The sequence below is a fragment of the Melospiza georgiana genome, chromosome 1 (assembly GCF_028018845.1).
Source record: "Melospiza georgiana isolate bMelGeo1 chromosome 1, bMelGeo1.pri, whole genome shotgun sequence".
In the NCBI taxonomy this organism is placed as follows: Eukaryota; Metazoa; Chordata; class Aves; order Passeriformes; family Passerellidae; genus Melospiza; species Melospiza georgiana.
This window is the reverse complement of record NC_080430.1, coordinates 27,773,746-27,797,594: the sequence shown is the minus strand read 5'-3', so window position 1 is coordinate 27,797,594 and position 23,849 is coordinate 27,773,746. Positions and strand designations below refer to the sequence as shown.

Genomic DNA, 23,849 nt, shown 5'->3' with positions numbered 1-23,849 from the left:
CTGAGGCCCTATCTCTTAATTTCAGGCCGGATAAATCCAAACATCAAGTGCATCAAGTGCAGGCTGAAAGGCCAAGGCATGTCCAGCCCAATCCATCTCAGTCAGTATCTCCCCCTGTCATTACTGCCCTTTGTGTAACCCCTATGTAAAACTTCATTCTCTTACCTTTTTTTGTAAGTTACTAGTTCTGGCTTTTGAAGTTCAGAGGCCTTTCAGCCTGTTCCACTGGACACCCTGCCCCTTCTTCAGATCCTGATGAGGACTAAGCTCTGAGAACTGTGGTTTTCTGGGTTAGCCTGAAGAAATGATAAACATTCCCTTTGCCTTCACCTACCCTGTGATCCTTCACGCCGCTGCACAGAGAACAGGTCCTGCATGGCAAAACTCTGCTTCTGGCTTCCCTAAATCTGTCTCTTCCACTGCAGTGAAGACAAAATCATATGCCCTCCTCCTCTCTGAGATGGCTACAGTGTTTGATCTGCACCAAATTTATTTAATGCTTATTTACATGATAGCTGCATTCGTTAAAATGAGATCTAGTGTTATTAAACTCTTGTAGAGTAATTGTGATTGAAATCTGTCCATGAGCTACACACATTTGAACCTCATAAACCAGGAAAGAATTCATAAAATATTTGCTTAAGCACAGGCATGCTGTTTTTAAAATATCTGAAAATATAATTTACACAGAGAGGATAAAATTTGGGATGGACACTATTTACAATCTGATTTAGCACTCAATGCAAAAAGTAAAAGTATAGCAGAGTAGGAAAAGAAGTTCATTTTTTCAGCTGAAGATAATTTATTTCTCCCAAGTATGATAAACTTCACTGAAGGGACTTCAGTCAATGTTGTTTTAAACCCAAAAGTGAGATTTTTTTTTTCATTGCAATCTGTGAAGCTATCAGGCTATAAATATACCTCTGAGTTTCTTGTACATTCCCATTCAGTGACCTGCACAGGCTGAAAAGCAAAGGTAAATTGGAAAACAAAATTAGGACTATAGGAAGAAAAGTTATTTTACATGTTTATTACTCACTTAAAGGTCTAATGACACAGAAAGAAGTTATTTTATTTTGTTAGAATGAAAAGAATGGCATGAGGGAATTAGACCTGGGTAAGATGGCCTAATCAAGACAAAAAGTTGACATTCATTAAAAGACAATGATCACATGAGGATGGAAAAGGTTTACATAAGGAAAAGTATAATGCAGCAAGAAACCGATTAAAAATCACAATACAAATGCAAAAGTAATTACTTCTGAAAATGTACCATACATATCAAAAAATTCTTGCCTCTACCTACTCCTCAGAAACATTTAATCACTGATAGGAGAAATTTCAGAACTCCTTTAGTAGAACATATTTATCTAACTTTTAAGAATCAAAGCTCTTGCTCAGAAATACCAAAATATGTCTGAGTTATAACTATCCTTTAAGGATAACACTGTTTTGCAGAGTAAAACATAAAATTGCCCTATTTGCTTAGTAAATGCTACATGTGATGAATAACCCATCAGCTTTCTATAACGTGTTCAAAAAGCTTTCAGAATTTTATTGGTAAAGTACTCAGTTCTAATAATTCAGCTTTTAATGTAATCAAGAATATCACCAGGAGCTACTTAATTAATTCCCCAGTGCACCATGAATTTAATTTTCAATGACTTTATTGAGAACTTTTTTTCTTAATTTTACAATGAGAAACTATAACCACTGTTACACAACTTGCAAATATTTCAAACAAGACAGCAATCTCCTATTTTTTTGATTTCTTCTGCTCCAAATTCAGCTCCTGAGATGGATTTTCTGCTTCAGCTTCATTTTCTTCTTCCTGTAAAAGAAAATGAAAGCCTGAACATTAATCAATTTATTGAAAAAGTGTACTTTTTTTGCTTATGCAGATGTATGGAATTTGGTACAGTCTTTTGCCTGACTAATGAGCACAAAAATAAGCAGAAAGTCCTTTATTCAAGTGATTGATTTTGCTCAAGTGTTGAAATAAAAATGATACAAAATTTAAACAAATCTAATTGCCTACATTTATAGCAGAAAAAAAATTTAGTAATTTAATGAGTAAATATTCTGCTGCCCATTTTACTGTACAGTTACATAAAGAAATTATTAAATCACACACGGGTGACAATATATTCAAACACCTACAGCAGGAAGTATTACACACCTTTCCTTTGTTCTTGACCAGAGGTTCCCACTAAATAAGTTTTGAATGCAAGAACTTTCATCATTGTACTAAAAATTACTTTTGAAAAGCATCTGCCATTGAAAAATGTTTCATTTTTTTGCGACCAGATATGTTTACTTCACCATTTGATAAAAGACAATAAATTTAACTTCAGAGACACTTTATGTGCTGCAGCATCGTATTTTTGTCCCATCTAGCATATTTTCTTGACAGGTCTGCCAATTTTCCAATTACTTGTACCACCATATGTTATCTGAAGATCAGTCAGGTCTAAAATAGGAAACATGAGCATGTCAGGCAGCAGCATGCTTACAATATTCTACAGCTTCAGCCCCAAGAGTAAGGCTCATAATTCACTATGGGTTCCTCTGGATCTCACTGAAAAAATGAAGTGACATCATAATGCCTGTTTCCATAGGAATGGATCCTATTTTGTGTCCAGTACAAAATCATGACCTCCAAAGTATAAATTATGGAAGAGTGAGAAAACTGTTTTGTAAGACAACTTGCAATTCATCACATCATGAACAGTCCTTATCACAATTTCAGAGTATGACCAGTTTTCTAGTCTGCATTTTAATTCCACTTACAGAGAATCTTCCACATTCCAAAAACACCAAAAAGAAATGAACAGACATTTTGGAATGAAGAAGCATCCTGGCTGCTGTAACAGTACTCATCACAAGCCAACAGCAGAGAAAAAGGAAACACCAGGGACATTTAGGTGGGACCCTGTAACCTGAGGTGTATTTTCCTGATTTAAAAGAACATTTTCATTCTTGTAGGAAAATAACTTTATCCTTTTGCATCCTAGCCCTTCTTTCACCATCAAAGCATGCTTTGTAACAATAAGTATAATATTTAGAGGTAGAAAATATATAGGAAGACTACATCGGAAGCACAAAATAGAATGGCAGTAGAAAATCTCATTTAAAAATGTGATCTGTTATGTAATAAAATGGGAAAGCTAGTTGTTCTGTTCAAGTAGCAGATACTCCAAGCCATCCCACCTCTGAATTCTCCCCCTTTAGGAGTCTGCCTAGGCACTGAGAAATCTTTACATAACTGACCTCTAAAAGCTTTTTTTCTTCTCTTTCTGGACTGTCATCTCTTCAGTTACCTTTAAAACAAGTAGTGCTCCCTGTGGCTCTTCTCATTTAGCTGAGAAAACAAGTCTGTGCATGTGTGTGAAAACAAACACTGAAGATTTTTGAAATTAGAAGTGTAGAATATATTAAAGAGAGTGCAATGTATAGTATCCATACAGAGGTCAAACTTCAAATGAAAACACGCAGGGCAGAAACAGAAACAGAAACAGCAAAGGAGTAGAAGGTACCAAGCTTACTGCTTACAGGTTTCAAAGGAGTACTGTGGAATGAAAAAACACTCACAGAAGATTTTGCCTGCTATGGAAAACCAGCCAGGTTATTTAATGAAGAACATGTTACTAAAAGAACAGCAAATCTGCATGTTTCTGAAGGTCCCTAGCTACAGCAGTTGTATTCCAGCTGACCTCAGAGCCAACAAATCCACCTTCCTAGCACTCAACTTGACATTATTCTGATGCCCTGACTTGTGCTCCCTCATACAGGAATATAAACTCTACAATATCATTTTTTCCCAGAACACTCCACATACTGCTTAAGGCTTCCCCTCCTCATGGATGGAGCATGCAGCAATTTCAGAGACAACAGGGCCATACCTTCACTGAGGACTACAAGAGGGTTAAGGCACATTAGGCTCAATACTGAATATTGGCTTCCTGACTTTTTTGATGGCAAAAAAGTTTTTTATCCAATGAATGAGGTTTTTTTTAGAGAATCTTCTGCCTTTGTGTAAATTTGAAATGTTTAATTCTGTGCTCAAAAGGTCAGGCTTGCACTCTGGCAGAATTCCCAGGTTACAGAGCAGCTGCAGTGATCAGTGTATTCTGAGATGCAGAAATGATGGCTCTTGGTGATGGCAGCTCCAGGATTTGCTTAGGTTGAATACTCCAGATGGAAGCATCAACTTTGGAATATTTTGCAGAACTAATACTTTTCCTTTGTTGATTTCCTGTTACTTCAAACAAGTAAAACATATTCAAACAGGTAAAATCTACCAGTAGAACATAAATTTGACTTATGTGGGCAGGTTCCAATGCACATGTCATCCATGCCTGGCTGATTTTTTTAATTTATTGGGTTTTTTTGCATTTTTATGCCTGAAAACTGTCTGACTAGCATTGCACTGAACCAGGCTCCATATAAAACATCATAATTTTGTACAAGGTTTTTCACTCCATCTTGTTTTCCAAGAACAGAAACACACCTCATTTGGAGACAAAAGTTTGGTATCTCTGAACACAGGTGATTGCTGTGCAAAGCTCAGAGTAGTGATGTTTGATCTTTCTCATAACATGAGCTAGTAAGGGGAGAAAACATTTTCTTTGTTAGACATGCCCTGAGCCAGATCAGTTCCCAGGCTGTGCACTGGCACGTGAACAACAGTGCCAGCACAAACAAGATGGCAGAAAGGACTTTTGGGGAACACTGGAAAGTATGAACCACCAGCTTTGGCATTCATGCAGCTTTCTGCCAGAAAAGAAGTGACAGCAGAGGCCTCAGAATGGCAATGTCAGAATAATTTGGGACACGAACCTCTACAAATTATAAGAAGTGTTCTATTACTGCCAGTATGCTTGAGGAAGATCTGAACTGACAATTTAGAGCACATATTAACCATACCACAAGATGTGAAAACCCACTATTATTTCAGTTTGCTGACAATGCAAGATTTCTATGAAATGCTTTATCTATTTTATAGTAGCCCAAGAGGCAGCCTGATGATTGCACAAAGAATAATGAAATGGTTGGAGTTTCCAATGTCATTAATAATGTTTGAATTTTCATCTACATAGCCTATATAGCTTAATTATCAAGAAATTATGCAAAACAGACTGCAGATTAAATATATTTAATATATTTGTTTTAGTAATTACCACCTATCATTATCATTATAATGCTTTTAATTCTGATGAATAGCAAAGGAAAACCTTTTATTTTTATGTTATCTGTTAAAAACCAGTCCATGATGGCAGTGTGCAAAGTTTCTATTACTAGCAGCTACACAGCAGACAAAATACTGAATTCTGGTTTCTGCCCACAGAAATTCAGTTCACATTATTTTTATTAATACCTCTCATCTCTTTTTATATTATTATTTATTTTTCTTCCAGCCACCTATGACTCTTACAGCTAGTGCTTTCTGCTCTAAAAATCCTAAAATCAAAGCAGCTTTTCCTGGCAGATGTCACAAGTCAAACTTTTAAAGTCGTTCTTACCGTCGGATGCCAAAAATCAAACTTATCTCAGTATCCTGTGACTACAGAAAACCATAGACTCAAATATTATATAGTGAATACACTCACCAAAAAGATGCCTCTGCACAGATCTGATGACTGGAATAGCCAAGGGATGTGAATCCCTCAAGACTGTACCACTACTCCTAATGAAAAAGCCCAAAGATTATTTTAATATTGAAATGAACGAAGTTTACTAGTCTGGAATTGATGTTATTACAGACCTATAAAAGCAACAGGGATAAGGAAAAGTACAAAGTGCTGCTAAACCCAACACTTTGCACTGAAATGCCAGCTCAGGAGCTCCTCAAGCCACTGGACACCTCATCTGCATCCTGATGACATTGGTAGAGAGAGGGACGTTCCACATTAGTTTTCTTACATCCTTTGCCCTGGAATCCCATCCTTGTTTTCTCTGATGGAAACAAGGTACTGGATTAAAGAGTCCTTTGGGTGCTCTGTAGGTGTTTTCAAATGTCCTAGGAACATCTCTTCTTTTTTAGTCCATACTTGGTAGCTGAGCATTTAAGAGTCACAGGAACAGAATGGGACCAGGAATTTAGAAACGAGACCCTAAAATCTGCCTCATAATTAAATGTTTGATCTATTGAAGTATTAATCACTCAATAGCTTTGCTGAAGTTAATGAGAGCACTTCGATATTTAGGTATCTTTAGGTGACAAAAACCAAAGGTAAGAGTCTGATTTTTAAATTCTATTTCTAAAGTTTTGAGCTGACAGTTGAGAAAGACTGTGATACAATTGCATCTCCTTTGAAAGCATTTTTAAGGTCAATCACATTATTCTCTGACCAAAGAATAGTGGATCTGAGACAGAAAGTTAATTTTGTAGTAATTATTCCAGAATATTCCCCTGTAGACAAATTCTGGAATGAAAAAAGAAAAGAAAGAAAAAAACCCTAGAAATAGGGGTTTGAGTATCCCTTTTGCTTTTTACCCCCTCCAACCAATTTTCTTCAAAATGTCTGAGAATTTATTTTTCCTCCATTAGTTAACAAAATGAAATCTGGAAAATGACAGTGAATTAGACAATTCTGAACTCTACAGGAAATCTGACACTCTTCTGCAAATAGAACAGATCACACCTTAATTAACTGTGCTTGCATCAATTCCCAGTTCTGTTCATTGCACCACAACTGTAATATCTGGAGTTGCATTACAATATTGACCATTTTTCCAACTGTAATCGATATTCTAAACTTAACAAACACCTATACATTAAGGATTATGTAAAGAATCATCTGAATAATAAGAAAGTATGCAAAACACAAAAATGCCTTGCTATAAGGAGGAATGACTAAAGAGTTGTCTCTGCTAGTACATAATCTAGAAATAGCATCTCAAAAGCACTCAGGGCCAAATTCTGATACCAGTACTTTCTAAAATATCTTAACCCAAAAGACTGTAATATAACTAACAGACTAAATTATTAAGGATCCCCAGCTGGCATTTCATCTCCTGCCTCACAGAATCTAGCTAGGAAAAAACCACTTGGAAGTAGGTAAAAATACTTTAATACTCTTAAAAATAGATCAGGACAGAAAGAAATTTATTAAATACTAGAGCTTTTGTTTGTGTTGTGCTTTGAAAGTCTAGCTTCCAAAGTCACAGGCCAAATTTGGAAGAAAATGAGTGTCAGGGAAAAACTGGGAGCTAAGATAGTGTGTCTGTTAAATCTCCAAAAGGAAAGTATCCAGCAGTAAAATTCAAAAGTTATTTTAATTCCAAAGCCTATGTTATCTTCTTCAATAATATTACTGACAACCCTTGTAATGAACAATGGTGCAAAAAAAGAGTACAAATGGAACAGTTCTTTACTAATGGATATTAGTAGCAAATATAAATTTCTTGTGATAAATGACAGTTTTCTGTAACCACAGCTCTGCAGTGATAAGGCAGCTGTTTGCTTCCCAAGAAAAGGAGACCCTTGCTACATGGATCATTTTCATAGTGACAGCCTTGACAAGTTTGACATTTGCTTCATGAAGAATTCTAAAGCAGCCATCAAGAAAATGCCCCCTTTGGGACCACTGGATATCTGACAGTTGTACCTTTAAATGCGCACTGCCATTAATTCTTACTGTCAGAGCCCACCAAAGTCCTACAGCACAATCTCTGCTGATCAGTACACTATAAAACGGAGGCTATGAAGGGACTAGCCATTACAATGTAAGCAAACACGACATCAATTAACTGGAAGCAGCTCTCCACCCCACTTTGTTGAGTGAAAAGAGCAATGCTGCAGTTTCCTTACCAAGCAGTGCCAGCTGCTGAGCTCTAGGTGGCAATGCAAGACCAGCAGAACTACTTTTACACTAAAGCTCCTCTTTAAGAAGCTACAAGCAGCTGCATGTTTATCACAAACTCTTTCCTTTAACTCACACTGCTAGAAGAACTTTTAAAGTCTTTTGGAAATGTTTGTCAGTGTTTTGTATTTTCTACTTCCTTGTTGCTAATTCTGATTATACAGATAAATGTACCATCGCAAGAGCCCTTACAGTCAAATTTCATTTAACGCTTAGTACAGAAGTGGAATTTCATGCCAGATTTCAAATCTTCCATCTGTTCCTCTCCTTTTTAGAAGGCAACCATTCCACTGAGTGGTCCCTTTGGCTGACTGCCACTACAGTTGGGATCCTCTTCAGGGCAGGTGGTGCTTGAAACCCAACCATTGTTTTACAAGTTCAGCTGGTTCTCCTTGAAGAAAGTACAGGAAAATGTTTCCTCTTTAAGAATTTGAGTCTCTGAAGGTTCAGGTTTATGAACATTCGACTGAACCTATAAATGCTTAGATATCACAAACCTGCAACATCAACTAAGAAAGAGATGAAAAGCAGCTTTAACAGGATTGTACCATGCCCATGTGGGACCAGTCTTCTTAATTTCCACTCCAGAGTGAGAGGGCACTCTAGTTTTTAAATCTGACGCTGTCATGAATAGGATAATTTCTAAGGGAAATTTGTCCTTCAATTATAACAATGGCATCTATGCATATATAAACACATCCACGGACAGCAAAATAGCACTACTTACGTAGCAACATAATAATTATTTTTATATATTGTAAATTTAAAAGAGAAAGATCTACTTTATATATATATATACACTCTCTATATATATGTATAGTAGTATAATATATATTATATAATTTATATAGTATATATAATTATATATACTATATATATAGTGCATATAATATAGACACTATATATACTATATTCTGCAATACTACTACAGAATAATATTTCATAGCCTAGAAATGCATATTATAATGAAGATAATTTTAAATATTTATGGTTATACTCTCACCATATTTACACTATATATTTACTAAATTATAAGAAAAAACCTTATTCATGTTTGTATTCTTTATACTAAGAAATAAAATGGCTTCCTCTTACAATAGTTACATGAGAACAAAAGGTGTTCTAGCCAACAATAAGGAATTAATAGCTCTATTTCTTAGTAGTATTTAATGGAAAAAAAAACAACTAAGAAGCACAAGTTTAATTTGTAAGAGCTCAATTGTTAGGCTATACATGTATACCTTGGTAGGTACTAAATGGCAGCTGAAGATTTTTTCATGCTTTAACTGTTTGCTCAAATAAGTTTGTGAAATATAATCTGCATATTATATATATAAAACTATAGCCCTTTATCAGAAGGTCTGAATGTTCTTTGTTCCAAAAATGATTAACAACATTAAATGGAAAAGTATTAACATACTTCAATATAAAAACTGAATTATACAAAAATGCTTCTGGAAGGTACTGCCAAGCCAGGCTGCCCAAAGTTGAAGGCAGGTGAAAGACATCACTGTAAACATCACTGAAGGACACATTTATAACACAAAAAGACAGCACTACCATATGAAAGGAATAAATTTATCTCAGTAACAGAGAAAATACAGACCCTAATGAAAATGTTTTAGGAAAAATGAGTGCATTGCATGCTTCTGACCAAAATTAATTAGAGTTTTAATGTTTTACATTGCCTCCATAATTCTTTAAATGGTGCATTTATTTCATAGTAATAAACATTCGGTTCATTAAGTAAAGTTCAAAATCTGTGTTACTCGCTACATTTAACAACCTTTGGCCCTCTTCTTCTGTATTTCTTGATTCAGGTTTCCAAAGCATTGAATAAGCAATTGAGGAACACAATTAAATTTCATGACTCTGCATATTTAGGATTCTTATTTCATTGAAGACAAAGGGCAATTAATCTACCATTCTGTACTGAATTTCAACTTTAGTGAGCCATGATAGATATTGAAATGAACTTACAGGAAATGCTTAATTAAATTACTGTAAAAAGCATAACTAAAGTTTTTTCCTTCTTTATGACAAAAAAAAATGCACATTTAACTGGAAAAACATACTTCAGTATTATAAATTTAATAACTTGGGAATTCATGAAAATATTGCTATAATGTGACAGATAAGAATTCAGAAAGCTTTTTTCTTCTTATTTCATCGGAACATTTCACCTGAATTCAGCCATGAAATTCTGTTCAGGTTCAAGGCATAAAAGCTGGAACTTTGAATGGAGTTAATATGATGACATTGCCTTCACTTTGTCATTTATTTTGTAAAATGTGATATAAATAAATGTTGTAGAAATGACTTTATATTTGCTGTAATACTTAACTCCTATATTTAGTCACAATTCATGAAGTTGTCAACAAGACAGATAGAAATGAATACAGCTGTAGAAGTAGATGAAGACTAGACTGTGAGAGCACACAGAATCTGTGCTACTGCTGAAGCATTTAAAAAGACTTTTGCTTAAAAAAAAACAAGCAACAAAAACCCTCAAAATTTCTTTCAGCAGGTCCCCCAAACACATACTGCTATTTAAATTTGGAATTCAACAACTATAACCAAACAAATGTTTCATTTATTTCAACAACTTCAATTAATTAAAATCCCCAAAAGAGCATTTCAGGACCAGATCTATAATACGATCTAGCATCGTATTATCAGTCCCTTCCATCTCTCATGGAAGATCTACTCTTTTCCTACTGTCCTCATTCACTTAATCTGAATTAACACAAGCATTACAGAAGGCAAAATCATTACTTTCCAAGATGTACAAACACAGTTTAATTTGACTATATAGAATCATAGAATGATTCCCTTCATCCATTTGGCCACAGACTTGAAACCTAACAAGACAATAAATCTATGGTTTTAAAGGTTGGACTTCAGTTGGTTTGATGACAAAGGAAGTGTTGTAGGTTTGTTTTTATATTTTGACTTTATTGCTCTATTTGAAGGATCCTGTTCAGAGCCTGTAATCATGCCTAAACAGTCCTGTTTCACACAATAGTTCAGATCAGTTGCCTTAGAAGCATCAAGAGTATATTGGTAAAAAACACATAGTCAACTTGGAAACAAAGTTGTAACATTTCATATACCAAGGTTTTAACAGTTTCAGACGGATGAGTATAAATAAATAAATAATAAACAATAAAATACAATATGAAAATAATTTTATTATAAAATTATATAATCTATATATAATTTAATATATAATAAATTATAAATATTATATATGAATATTAGAATAAATAATATAATATTTAATTATATTATTTATATATAATATATAAATAATAAAAAATAAAAAAAGAAAAGAAAGAAAGAAAAAGTATGAGATTTAACAGCAGATCTCCTTAAACTCCTTTCCTCTTTGCATTTCCAAGTGAGGACTGAAAGCCAAATGATACTTAATTCAGTGGGTATACTGAGGAATGTTTTGGTAATTTGTCATGATAGTGATGTTGCTTCACTGTAATTTTTTGAAGTCAGAATCAAATGAAATTCTTTCAACTACAAATAAGGTGATGTCCAACCACTTAAGGTTTCAAACATCATCAAAAGGAACTTTACCAAAAAAATGCCCTGTAAAAGCAGCATCTGCCTTCAAACATACTCTGAAATCCCTCCAAAACCTTACAACACATGGTTATACCTTAATATCTAACAATATTTATACACTTCATGGAAAAAAACATAACTGCCTTTCAGAAAATTAGAATCAAATTGACAGACCTCATCGTGGTGCTGGTAGTCACTGCAAACAGGGCTTCTTATGTGTTCATTGTGCATTGCTTTCTGATAAATTTGTAAGTCACTGTTTCACTAAACCACATCAAAGTCATCTTTTGGTTTGTCAACAGCTTGCTTTCCATCTCTGCCTACCCTCCAACAAATCACACAAAACACTCTTAGAAGAGGGGGAGAAAAAATACTTTGATGTGATTCAATTACTGAAAAGCTATATTCCAAAAGATTCCCAAAGCTAGGGAAATTTGGCTATAACTAATTAGTGTTTTGCATATTTATGAGAAAAGAGCTCATTACAGAGCTTACATTATAAATTGTTGTTTATGTACTTTTTCCTTGACAGTCTGAAGTCACTTAATATCATTCACTGAAACTCCTTTTGAAGTTCACTAAACTCTATGCCTCAGAAGGCTTTTTGTCTCCCATTACATGATATCACAGTGTTTCCAAGACATAATATTCTTCACCATATATTCTTAAACATTAGGGGCACACCTTGCAATCATACATGCATTGTTACATTTAACCCATCTGATTACTGAGTGGAACACTACCACTGACTGGGGCTACGTATGAGCTACGCTGTAGAAAAATGCTTCTCTGGAGTGGATACCAAGTTTAAACAGCCCCTGAATTAAGCAGAGTAATTTAATTATGGGCATTTAAGAGGAAGTTGAGCTATTTTCAGACGTCTTATGTTTTCCTGATATCCTAGTGTAGCCACTCAACTGTCTCTACAGAGTTTCTGTCACCTTGCAGAGGGTCAGCTACGGCCCCATGGTGATGTTTGGTACTTGCTGCTCTCTACTCTTGCTCAACAGCTGCTCCTGTACCTGTCAGTGTTACCTAACAACATCAAGCAAAAACTTCCATCTGCATTCATTTTACTTAGTTGCAATCTATTTGGTTTCCTTCACTGGTTTTTCTCTTTCTGCATATACAGGAGCTCCAGCAATTGGATATCATTATATCAGTAGCTATTTCCCTATTTTCTGCTTACTCATGATTTAAGATAAACTTACTATGTCTCCTTTACTCACAAAATTTAACAGGTAGTATATTAAAAAAAGGTTATGTAGAAAAACAGACTCATGTTCTTCTTTGGCAAATACCACTTACTATTCAAGACAGCCCATTCTGCTACTTCCTCTCCTCTACGTGTAACTTAGATGACCAACAAATCAAGAACCACAGAAGCCTGTAGCACTGCCATTTAAATCAGCATTTAAATTTAGAAAAAAAAGAGATAACTTTACTACTTATTCTGCCAATGTAACTTTTAAATATGATTATTAACTATATATAAGATGGTGAAGAAAATAGAGCAAATACCATCTGTTTTGGCAGACAACAAATCAGAGGATCTTAGTTTTCCTTCATTAACTCAGGTTTTTCTTTGTCAGTATTCTCCTTAACATCAGTGAAAGTAGCATTAATTACTTGTTACTTGAATTGGACTGATATTTTCAATTCATTTGCACTCAAGGAAATCTTTCAGGACGTATGTTCTCAAAAGTGCAAATAATTAAAAATTTTGTTAGCTGTTGCTTCCCCTATCCACTGAAAATTCCACCAAATGATGCTTTTTAAGACCTAGATATAGGAAGGTCTCTAGGTCTCCTTCGATGGTTTTGCTGTTCAAAATGATAATGCATAGATATGATGGTAATAATATATATAATATTTATTTTGCTATAATATTAATAAACAATCAAAATCTGGCCAAGTCATATCATACTACATGCTATATTAACACATCTGGGGAGTTTGACCATGTAGAGTCTAAAATCAGTTATGAAAACAAAAGGAAAGAAAAACAAGAAGTAAAATATCAGGGAAGCTCAGTAGGTTAGGGTAATGGCCATGTACATTAATCCCATTTTGGTTCCAAGTATGGCTAATAAATGAAAAATGATTAAAAAGTGGCTAGCATCAAAATATATATAAAACTATTTCAAATAGAAATATTTTATAAAACAAATTGATTGTACAGGACAGACAAAAAAACCCCAAACAGTTATTGTAGCTTTTTTATCAAAACAATACTGAGGCTTGAGTCAGTCTGTAGAGAGTCCTTCTGAGTTGAGGTCATGGGGAAAACTCCCTCTGTAGGAAAAGCTGCGGAAACTCCTGGATTTCTGGAAAATGTCAGTGAAGAAGAAGTAGAAATGGAGAAGTGGTACTTAACAGGTCTTCTAATCTAAAGGAGAGTCACTTACAGAAACCAGCATAAAACTAAAGCAAGGTCTGAGACTCAGATGAGGAATTTCTCAGCTGATATCTCTGACATTTGAACCCCTACTATAATACTTGCTGGGCCTGGAGGGTGTGGAAATTGAACTCACTACTAGAATGTTAAAGAACTTATCCATAAAATGTGAATAATAATACTTTCAATGTCAAGACGGAGCTCTATGCATGAAAAGATTTATATAAGTGCTAAGTGCTGTCATTGTTATTACATTCAGTGAGTACAGAAGACTTTAAAAGCATTAACTTTTCTAGCACAGAACATCACCCATTCTTTCTGAAGCCAGAAAAGAAGACATAAAATGTGTAGTTATTGCAAGAAATTGTCTGGTTTTAAGTTCTGATGCTTATTTTTTGTGTCTAGAAAAAGTAAACAACCATCAACAGCAGGAATTTTATGATACATGCCATTTTATAATATGCAGCAACCTATAAAGTATATGAAAAACAGTTTTACTTCATAGAAACTTGTTTTTTGCCAGGAAATTATTTAATTGGAAAGATGCTTTGAGAGCAATCAGAAAGCAATACATAAAAAAGGTGTCTGGTTTGGAACAATGAATAGAGAATGGAGTCAATTTTTAAAATATAATGTAATAAGGAAGTAACTATCAAGTCTGTGCTAGTACATCAGCCAGTAGGATCAAGTGAAACAGATGTGTCTCATTTTCCTTCCCAGAAGGAGAACCACCTGCTCTCCAAGGAGGACCACATTCTAATGGAATTTAACTTGTGGTCTGTCATCTCACTGTGAAAACTGGCCATCTGAAGTTGGGTAAGTATTTTTACAGGAATGTACTTTCATTTTAAGGCCATCTTGCATAATTTGATGCAACATGGCCTAAAAATTGTTAAGACTGATCAAGAATTACATCCTTGGGAATAGAAACTTTTGGATATGCACCTTCTGATTTTTGATTTTTAAAAAGTATCATTTATGTCCTGTCTTGCACCTAGAAGTCAAACTTTACCCAATGGACAGGGGACGTTTCACACACAATATTCCTTTCATCCAAGAACAGCAATCATTCATTTGACCTAACAACATCACATTTTCAGACATGGTCAGCATTATCTCTATATATAACCCATATTTTCTCTTGAAAATCTTTATTTCACTGAGAGAAATAAAAAGCAGAATTTTCTTTCATATATTTAAAACTTTAATTACAGAAGGATCACTACTGATACTGCCCAACACATTAAAGAACTTTCACTGAACAGAACTGTCACTACTACAGTATTTAAATTTACAAAGTGATTTCCACATGAATGGGATTGTTCCAGGCCAAAAACATTTTTAATACCATAAGCAAACAAGAGATGAATGCACAAAATGAACTGTTTAACAGAGGTTTATGTACCCCCTTGTGCATTGTATTTGGAAATGAAGTCCTTAAACTCAGGCAGAGGATTCTCTGTGGATTAGAAGAGAGACACGCAGTCCTTTCAGCAGCATCCTTTTATACAAAATTTGGCACTAACACCCTGTTTGCTTCAGCAAATGACTTCATGCTTTGTCCTTTTAATCCAATTTCCACCATAATATAGACTGAAGTGTTGTGAAAATACTAGAAGAGGATGCCTGGAAATTTATTGCATTAGAAATCTAATCCAGGTGGTAATCCAATCCCACACAGCACATTTCTCATTAACTGAGATGTCTGACCCACAGATGGCTTTATACAAACCAGCATTCTGCACTAGCTGTGACTGGAAATAATTCTCACACATCAAGACATGACTCAACAAGGCAGGTAAGAGGCTAAGTCTGACAAGAAAAGGAACAGTGACTCTACTGAAAGCTACAATAATTGATTGTAACACTCATCCCAAGTTGAATAGCTCAGATTTGCAGGTTATTACAGCATTAGGTACTTTGCTAGTGCAGTCCATGAGAGTATAAGCTCTCCTATTCAGCAAGCGCTTTGTCATTAGGTAATGTCACCTCTCAAGTGAAAGCACCACATGTACCTTAAACAGCCACCCCAGAGCAGGCAGGAGACCACTCAGAAAAAGCTTATTAACAGTTTACCATCACAGAAAACAGTTATCTCCTAGACAATGAACATTGCTACTTTTGTCTTTTATTTCTTGAACCGATTCTTTCCTGAAAATGACAGATGCTTGCAGATGCCAGTAGCTTGCCATGTATGTGTCCTGGCCAGAAAACCAGCATTCCCATGTTCTCCTTGTAGAAAGTCTGGGTCCATTCATGTCTCAAAGGCAGCACAAGGCTGCTGCTCATTGCTTCTGAATATGATGACAGACTTTGATTAACCAGGGATTTAAATAAAAAAATAGAAACCCAACAGTCTTTAAGAAACTTGAACATGATGGAAGCATGTCACTAAGATATTCCTATCACAACAGTGCCACATACCTTTTTATCATAGCCAAGCAAGGATCTGTTCATAGAAGTGTTTGTCTTTAACATGTCTTGGGCAGAAAAAGGAAAAAGAAAATGGTGTATACCCATATTAAAAATTTCTATCATTTGTGAAGCAAACATTTTCTTAATGTAGTTTCTTTCAAATTTGCCAGTGTTACACTCTTCACAGAAAGGTAAATTTGTTCCTTAATAATTTCTGTAACTCTTCACAAAGTATAAGGTTTTGTCTATAAAGGACATTTCAAAGTTATGCTGGTAAAAGGAAAAAAATGTGCAGGGAGGAGGAAGAATACCCAAAACCCACATTCCCAGTAATATTATTTCCAACATGATTCGAACTACATTTGTCCTGCACTGTGTCTCAGTAATAAGCCAGCCTTACTGCTTAATGAAAAGGATTTGCATCCCTGGCCTAAGTAAAAATACAAGCTGTGTCTGTGATTCTCTTTTTCCTGTTGTTTCTCTGAGTAACTAAGGGCGACAGATAAGATTTTTATTTCGTCTGAATAATGCATTAAATGCAACACAGCCCTTCTCTACTCCTTGGGTCGAGTCCCAAACACATTTTTTCATTTCCAAGGTCTTATCCACTGATACAGAAAATAAAAGGGAATTTTCTCCATGCTCAATTGGTTGCTTTCAGCGGACAACTAAACAAAAGCTGATGAAAATAACATGTCTCAATGTTGCTCCACTTTCCACCCACAAACTGCTTTCTTAATAAGTGTAGAACTTCATACTTAGGCTACTTTCACCACCTTCAGGCTTGTTTCCTTCTAGCTTTCACAGCCTACTTCACAAAACTATCATCTTTTAACCAGGAAAGTTCTTGGAGATCCTTAGGATGACACTTAAAATCTTAGTATCATTTCCTTTAGATACAAGCTCTTCTTTCTTTCTTTGTTGCTTTCTTCATCTACTTTCTTGAAAGAACATCTCTGGGTGCAAGAATAAGGTAGACGTAACAGCTTTCCACTTATAGGTATATTCAAGGTAGAGGACTGAATAGATTTCCCTAGAAAGGAAATTTCTGGCAGTTGTTTTGCTTTTTTAAGATTCAGAGTCATAATGTTTCCTCTAATCTTACATTTAAGAGTACTAAAATGAAGAAACTGAAACAGGCACCCGTTTCCCTCTCTCTCTCTATAAACAACTAAAATGTATTCTGTGACTGTGTTCCGCCCACACAACCACCACCCATGTTAACACAGTGACATATTTTTGTTATCACTTTCAGAAGCCAGATATTAAAATATTTTAGAACTCTCATCATATTAATGTTTCATCACTCAGAAAAATTTCTTAGATTCCACAGGAATGAGGCCTAAGCCATGACACATGTCATGAGATATGCAGCAAAGGGATTTCATGAGATGTGCCACACCCAGCCCCTCTGATCGCTGAGGACGAGCTGGAAAGCAAGGGTGTTTATTTGCTGCCAAATTTCTATACTCTTAATGCAACAGATTCTAATAGTAATAACAGCAGCTTTTGTCTCAAGTGGTACACATTTTCTCAGGAGTGCAGCAGGTTGTGATCATATTTATATCAACTGAGATAATTTTTCTAACTAATTTCTATACATAAAATACATCTTGCTTTTACCATGCCAGATGCATGCGCCCCGCTAATCCAAAATATATTAAATGCATAATTGAATTTCATTTCCTTAGGGCATATGATTTCATAACCCATGGCAGGAAAGGATGAGAAGAGTCAATTAACAACAAAATGCCTGTCCAAACAAATGAAAGGCCAGACCTCCTCAAAAGCTTGCCTTGTGCCTTCTACATGAATGTTTATGAAGCAGTGATCTATCAAGCCCTTCAAAATCAAGCAGTAGATACTCTGCAGTTAACAATTTTTTTCATACTCTCTGAGAGGCACTGTCAAGGATATGTTGCTTAAAAAACTTTCACTTCAGAAAGCTGTAGGTGTATCTCTCCTGAAAGTGTCACTGAAATACCATTTTCAAATGCAAGGCTGGCTGACTCGCTGAAATTTCTAAGCCATGCACTTGCAGCTAACTGGAATGCTGGTCATGAGAAGACCAATATGATCTCACTTCTGAAACGTGACAGCCTTCCTTAATGAAGTTATTTGTGCCAGAAGATGTGAAGTGAGCTCCTCTGAAAACATTCTGAAGATGCTGGAAAACAGAAGCCACCATCAAATCAAAGTTTAACAGATTTTATGATTCTGGAGTTTGCTTGCCTCAGAAGGACTGATGTATGTTTGAAAAGAGTGAGGTACCAGGAGTCAGCATGCCTGCTCCATCTGCTATGAAGACATCACAATTGTTCTGCAAAGTAGACAGGACCTCATGGCTCTGCAAGGGATGAAGACAACCAAGGTCTTTCAGGACTTTCATTTCAAAGCACAAAAAGCTGACAAGTAATGAAATAAATGCATCTGATGTCTGAAGATACTGAGTTTACCACAACAAGAAAAGCCTCTGATATGTGCAGCTATACATATTAATAGCCTAATTCAGTTTTTGTCTGATACACTCTTCCTACACTATCTAGAAGGCAATATTTTGAAAGATGCACTGTGAATGTAAATTTGTCAGTAAGGTTCTTCATAGCCAAAAGCCAAATGGATGTGCTGGCCTAAATAAGTGCCTGATTTCCAAGGATAGGATCCCACAATTTAATATCCTCATACAGCACCTCCTTTATTCTGAACCAGAAAGCAGTGGAACCTACCAGTTAAAGCAAGTTCTTATCCTGCATGTAGGCAGCTCTTTGGATTGAAGTACTGTGTTATTTTGAGCCCTCTGACATGGCTGACCAGTGAACATAAAAAATATAATGTTAAAAAAGCTTCCTAAAGACAAAGCATAACCAAAGGTAATCAATTAATTTCAATATACTCAGATAAAGAACCACTGTTAATTTCAATGATTGTGACTCAAATTCTTCTTTGCTTTGACCTCTTGGAAAATTTGGAAATTTGCTTTCACAAGATGCATTTGATGGACAATAGAAGGAATGCGTAGAACATAACTCATCATCCTTATGTTCCATATTGATTTTAGGATGCAACAATGCAAAAATTCCCTAATACATATGCTACAAACATTCTGGCAAGAACAGTTGGCAAGCTGTTCTACAGAGTACCCATCCAAGAGTAAATTGCACTCTGTCTGCAAATAATCACAAAAGGTAAAGATTCAGAGTCTGTAGGAACTGGAAATGTTTACCGAAAGAATTAAAATTGAAATTGCAAGTTGCTTTCAAGCTACTGATCATGAAGTATTAAACAAACTTTACTGCCTTATCATAGCAATTAATTTTTGTTTCACATTAATGACATTCTTATCATGCCTTAGATATTAATGCAAATTGACAGCAGCAAATACCATAAGATCACTTATCCATGTCACATGTGGGGACAAATTCACAGCTTTACATTAATGACCTTTCAAACGTACTAACTTGCTTCTAAAATGGACTGCTTCTGTGATCTTGTCATAGAAAGATTCATTCTCACATTTTCCTTTAATATCTGATTTCTGAAGAAAACAATTATCACATTTCTAGGCAGCAGTTCTAAACCAAAACACTGGGTATACCCTACAAAATTATATTTTGATGCTTCTTATTAAATCCATGACCTTACTAAATCTCCCAGCTTATTTCATCATCAACATGATCTGATACTAATTAGTGATTAAATTTATTGCTGGAAGACAACACTTGGAGTTCAAAGTAAAATTCTCACATACATCAGAAACAATAAGACTTCATTTCAGCTTTCTGCTTGTTTGCAAAAAAGATGGGATAGATGCCTTGGGTCTTTTGTGATGGAACTGGCTCTAAAAGAAGCAATGTCACTTCTGACCAGGTACCTTGGAGAGTGCCTCTCTCAGAAGACTCCAAAGCCACAGCTGGAATTAGGGATATAGTAGCCAAAAGCACAAAACTTAATCACTCACCCTTCAACAGACTAGAAAAACATTGGATATGACATTTTAAAGTACTACAAATCAAATGGGTTTAAAACAATAACAAAGGGACAGCTGCAAATTCCACAAAACAGACGCAGGGTTTCATCACATACAACTTTTCTCTTCTGTTGTTACTTCTTTACAAATAGTACCAACACTTCCCTGCATTTTCATGCTAAAGAAGCTGGAAGCAGAACTGAAAATGTGGTGAGATACCATAGTACTTAAAAGAACTGTAGGATTTGTATATAAAATGCTTCATTACAAGTGTATTTTGGATTCCAATTATTATATTATATTCTTATTAACCAAATTACTTTTCTATGTATTTATTTAAAGATAATTATATACTGTGATATGTACCTCTCCACTACTACATTTACTGCTAAGGCTAATTTCAACTAAAGTAAAAGGTCATTCAAATACACTCAGTATACACATATTTTGTATTTTTTCCCCACACCACAATACTATTGTACAAAAGCAAAGTGCTAGATATATTTTAAGTTTTCTGTAAGAATAAAATGGGCACCTTTAAATTGACACTAAACGTGTATCATAGTTTTCTAATGTCTTCTAAACAAAATATTTGCAGGATTAGTAGGAAGTTTACTGCAAGCTTGGTTTAACTTTGACTTGACCTTCATTTTCTTTTTAAAAAAGGTTTTCGTATTCATACATATATGCCCATTGAAGACGGGGTTAAACTTGTCTGAAGCATTTTAATAAAATACTGAAGACCTCCTTTAATTTATGGCATATATATTTTCAAGAAGGAAAATGCTGATATTATCTTGGTTATAAGCTTGCTGCTGAAATGATTTAGATATTCTTTTCCTTTTGCACAGTATCAGTATAAAGCTTTTCTTTGCATGCAATGAATTATAGTTGACAGTTCAAACCTATTCCATCAGTATCTTCTAGTTCAAAAAAATGAGAAAACATAAATATTTATTCTATGTATACAGAAAAGACACAAGACTCTGATAAAAATGATCCATTATGGAGTGATGAATAATTGTTACATGTGTCACACTTAGAACAGTAAAGGGCAAAAAAATTTGCCACTTTCTAATATGAGGATTTGACGTTATTGTGCAAATAAAAATGCAGTCATTTCATCATAGTGAACTGATAAGTGTTTAGGCCCAGTGATTTTTGATGACATTCACTTCATGACTCTATGGATGATGAAGCTTCTTGATACAGATCCTTGGTCTGATTTGATAAAGCCTATTAATGACGTGCTTTAACAGTGGAAAAATATTTATACAAACAACCTTCCATTTTCCTGGTTCATATGTGCAATATCTCTCCAGTTTAAGCTTAAGTTTACCAATTAATAAGACTAGGAATTAATTTGTTCCATTCTGTGATCACCGTCTTTAATCTTGATTCTATTACTAAATTAAGTTTCTACATTATGTAGAGAAGTAGAGGTTATTACAACCTGCTCAGTAATAAACACTGTAGGAAAAGAATTCCATGTGAAATTTCCAAATGTTTAAAAAAATATTATCAATTTTATGATTGGTCTTTCATTAAAAAAAAAATTAGATTTCTCCTATTAAGTCCAAACTCTAGCCAAAATGGAGTAAAAATAACGAAACAAATTTTATTTTTTGGATCCATAACGTCAGGTTTCACACTAGAAATGAAAGCTCCTTGAGGTAATTATTTTCTTTTTTTTTTCTTCTTTTTGATTCAGTGATTTTAACCATATAGCCCTGACTGCAACACTGAAATGCATTCATGACACAAATTATGGAGCTAAAAACAAATACCCAAAATTACAAGTTATTGGGGTAAGATTGCCACAACGAAAGTATAACATTTAATTGCACAGAATTATTTGCTAATCTGTGTTATGGGAGCTTCACAGACCATAACTCTGAAACCCTGTGCTTATTAAATTCAATACATATTGATCTAAATGAAAAGAAAGTAACATTAATTCAGTAAATAAAAAATAAGGAAGCTGTAAAGTTATAATACTCTGGAGAATTGGCCAAGACATTTTCTCGAAGTGCTACGCTTGTATTAAACAAGAAATCACAATCATAGATGCTAACTAAGCTGAAAAAAAACCAGCCTGGAATCAGCACAGCACATCTGCAATACTGCCTCTGAAAAGTTTTAATTTTTGGCACAATTTCTTGGCTTCATCACTGCACATGAGCATTGGCAGGTTAACTTGTGAGGTAAAGAAATAAGAAGCTACAATGTATAGCAGCAAATATTTCTCTACTCCAGTTTGTTGCCACATACAATGGCCCCACAGAAGACTGCATGAGGAAGGGATAAATAAATCAAATTTACCCATATTTGTTTCCAAAATTAAATATTATATACAAGTACTTCAGAGATAAAGAAATTCCACCTGAAACACTTAGTATCTTATGAAGAATTCAGAAAACATTGGCTTTAGGAACAGTATTTTAAAGAACACACCAAGCTCTTCCACCTTTTGATTTGAGATAAAATAATTGAAATAAATGTCAATTTCAGATTTTCTCTGAGTTCTTAGTGCTTTTGCATGAGATCTTAAGGCAGGGATGGGGGGATCAAATGTATTTCACTCCATGGCATAAGAGAGATCTTGCAGTCATGCATGTTGTGGAGAAGGAAGTTTCCTCTACTTCATCTTTCCTACAGTAACAGGGTAATTGGATTTATTTTTTGGTAAGGTTTTAATGTGCTTCCCCTTTTTGAATATCTTGATGCCTCTGCAGACACTAAAAGCTTTCTCCAGTAATACCATGACTTCAAAATTGGGTTATTTTTACTCTCCGGCTTATCAGGCTACAATATGAAAAATGGTGACTTTAGGATTATCTACACACTGAACAAAACTATCATCTTTGCCTCAATTCCCAATTCAAATATCACCCTTGAAACCACAAAGAGACTGTTAAAACAGGCAACATTTTGCAGAAAAAACATCTAGAAGTTTGCACAGCATGCACACATGCACACAAATTATAGTCTGTGGGTGAGTCTGTTTTTAAATGCTGACTGAGATTTTTTTTTTTCCCAGAGCTAAATATATAAATAAAGACAGTTAGAAAATGAGAATAAAAATAACCATCTAAAATGCCTTCAAAGTCTCTTCTCCTTCCCTTACGTTGTCTTTCTTCATCACTTAGTACCTTGACTCCTATTTTGAGCATTATATCTCCCAGATTCAGAGATATATTAGAACAACTACACCTTTATTTTAACTGATGTTTTACATTTCTGTAATGGGTATTTCCTAAAGGCCTGTCTTTATGCTCCTAAACTCTAGACATTTATTTTCATAATACTCATGTGACAATATTGGATTAACAGAGTTTAGCTATAGCTAGTGCCTATAGGCAGTGGACAAAAAGTCTACTGAAAATTTGGGGGCAACTCTAGGCAAGTATAATCAAAGGATTGGAAAATATACGGGGAATGGTTCTATTGTCAGCTGTACAGATTTAAGGCAACTTTCTCCACTGGCAGCTCACTTTGGAATTTTGATTATAAGTCTCCCAAAGATTAGAAGCTAGTACTAGATTTTTTTTTCTGCTTTCAGATAGAATTCTCAGGTCATAATCCTAGATTTGAACTGTGAACTCATGGAATTATGGAATCATTTAAG

General features: G+C 34.8%; 1 protein-coding gene across 3 annotated transcripts in view; it reads right to left on the bottom strand.

Annotated features, from left to right (window-relative positions):
* Window positions 1–1,006: 1,006 nt before the first annotated feature.
* PHF14 (PHD finger protein 14) overlaps window positions 1,007–23,849 on the bottom strand; it is a 161,045-nt gene continuing 138,202 nt past the window's right edge. For all 3 annotated transcript variants that reach the window (XM_058023704.1, XM_058023715.1, XM_058023695.1), the window contains one exon: window positions 1,007–1,831. In XM_058023704.1, coding sequence (XP_057879687.1) covers window positions 1,757–1,831 — 75 coding nt within the window. In that variant the 3' untranslated portion in view covers window positions 1,007–1,756. The remainder of the gene's footprint in view (window positions 1,832–23,849) is intronic.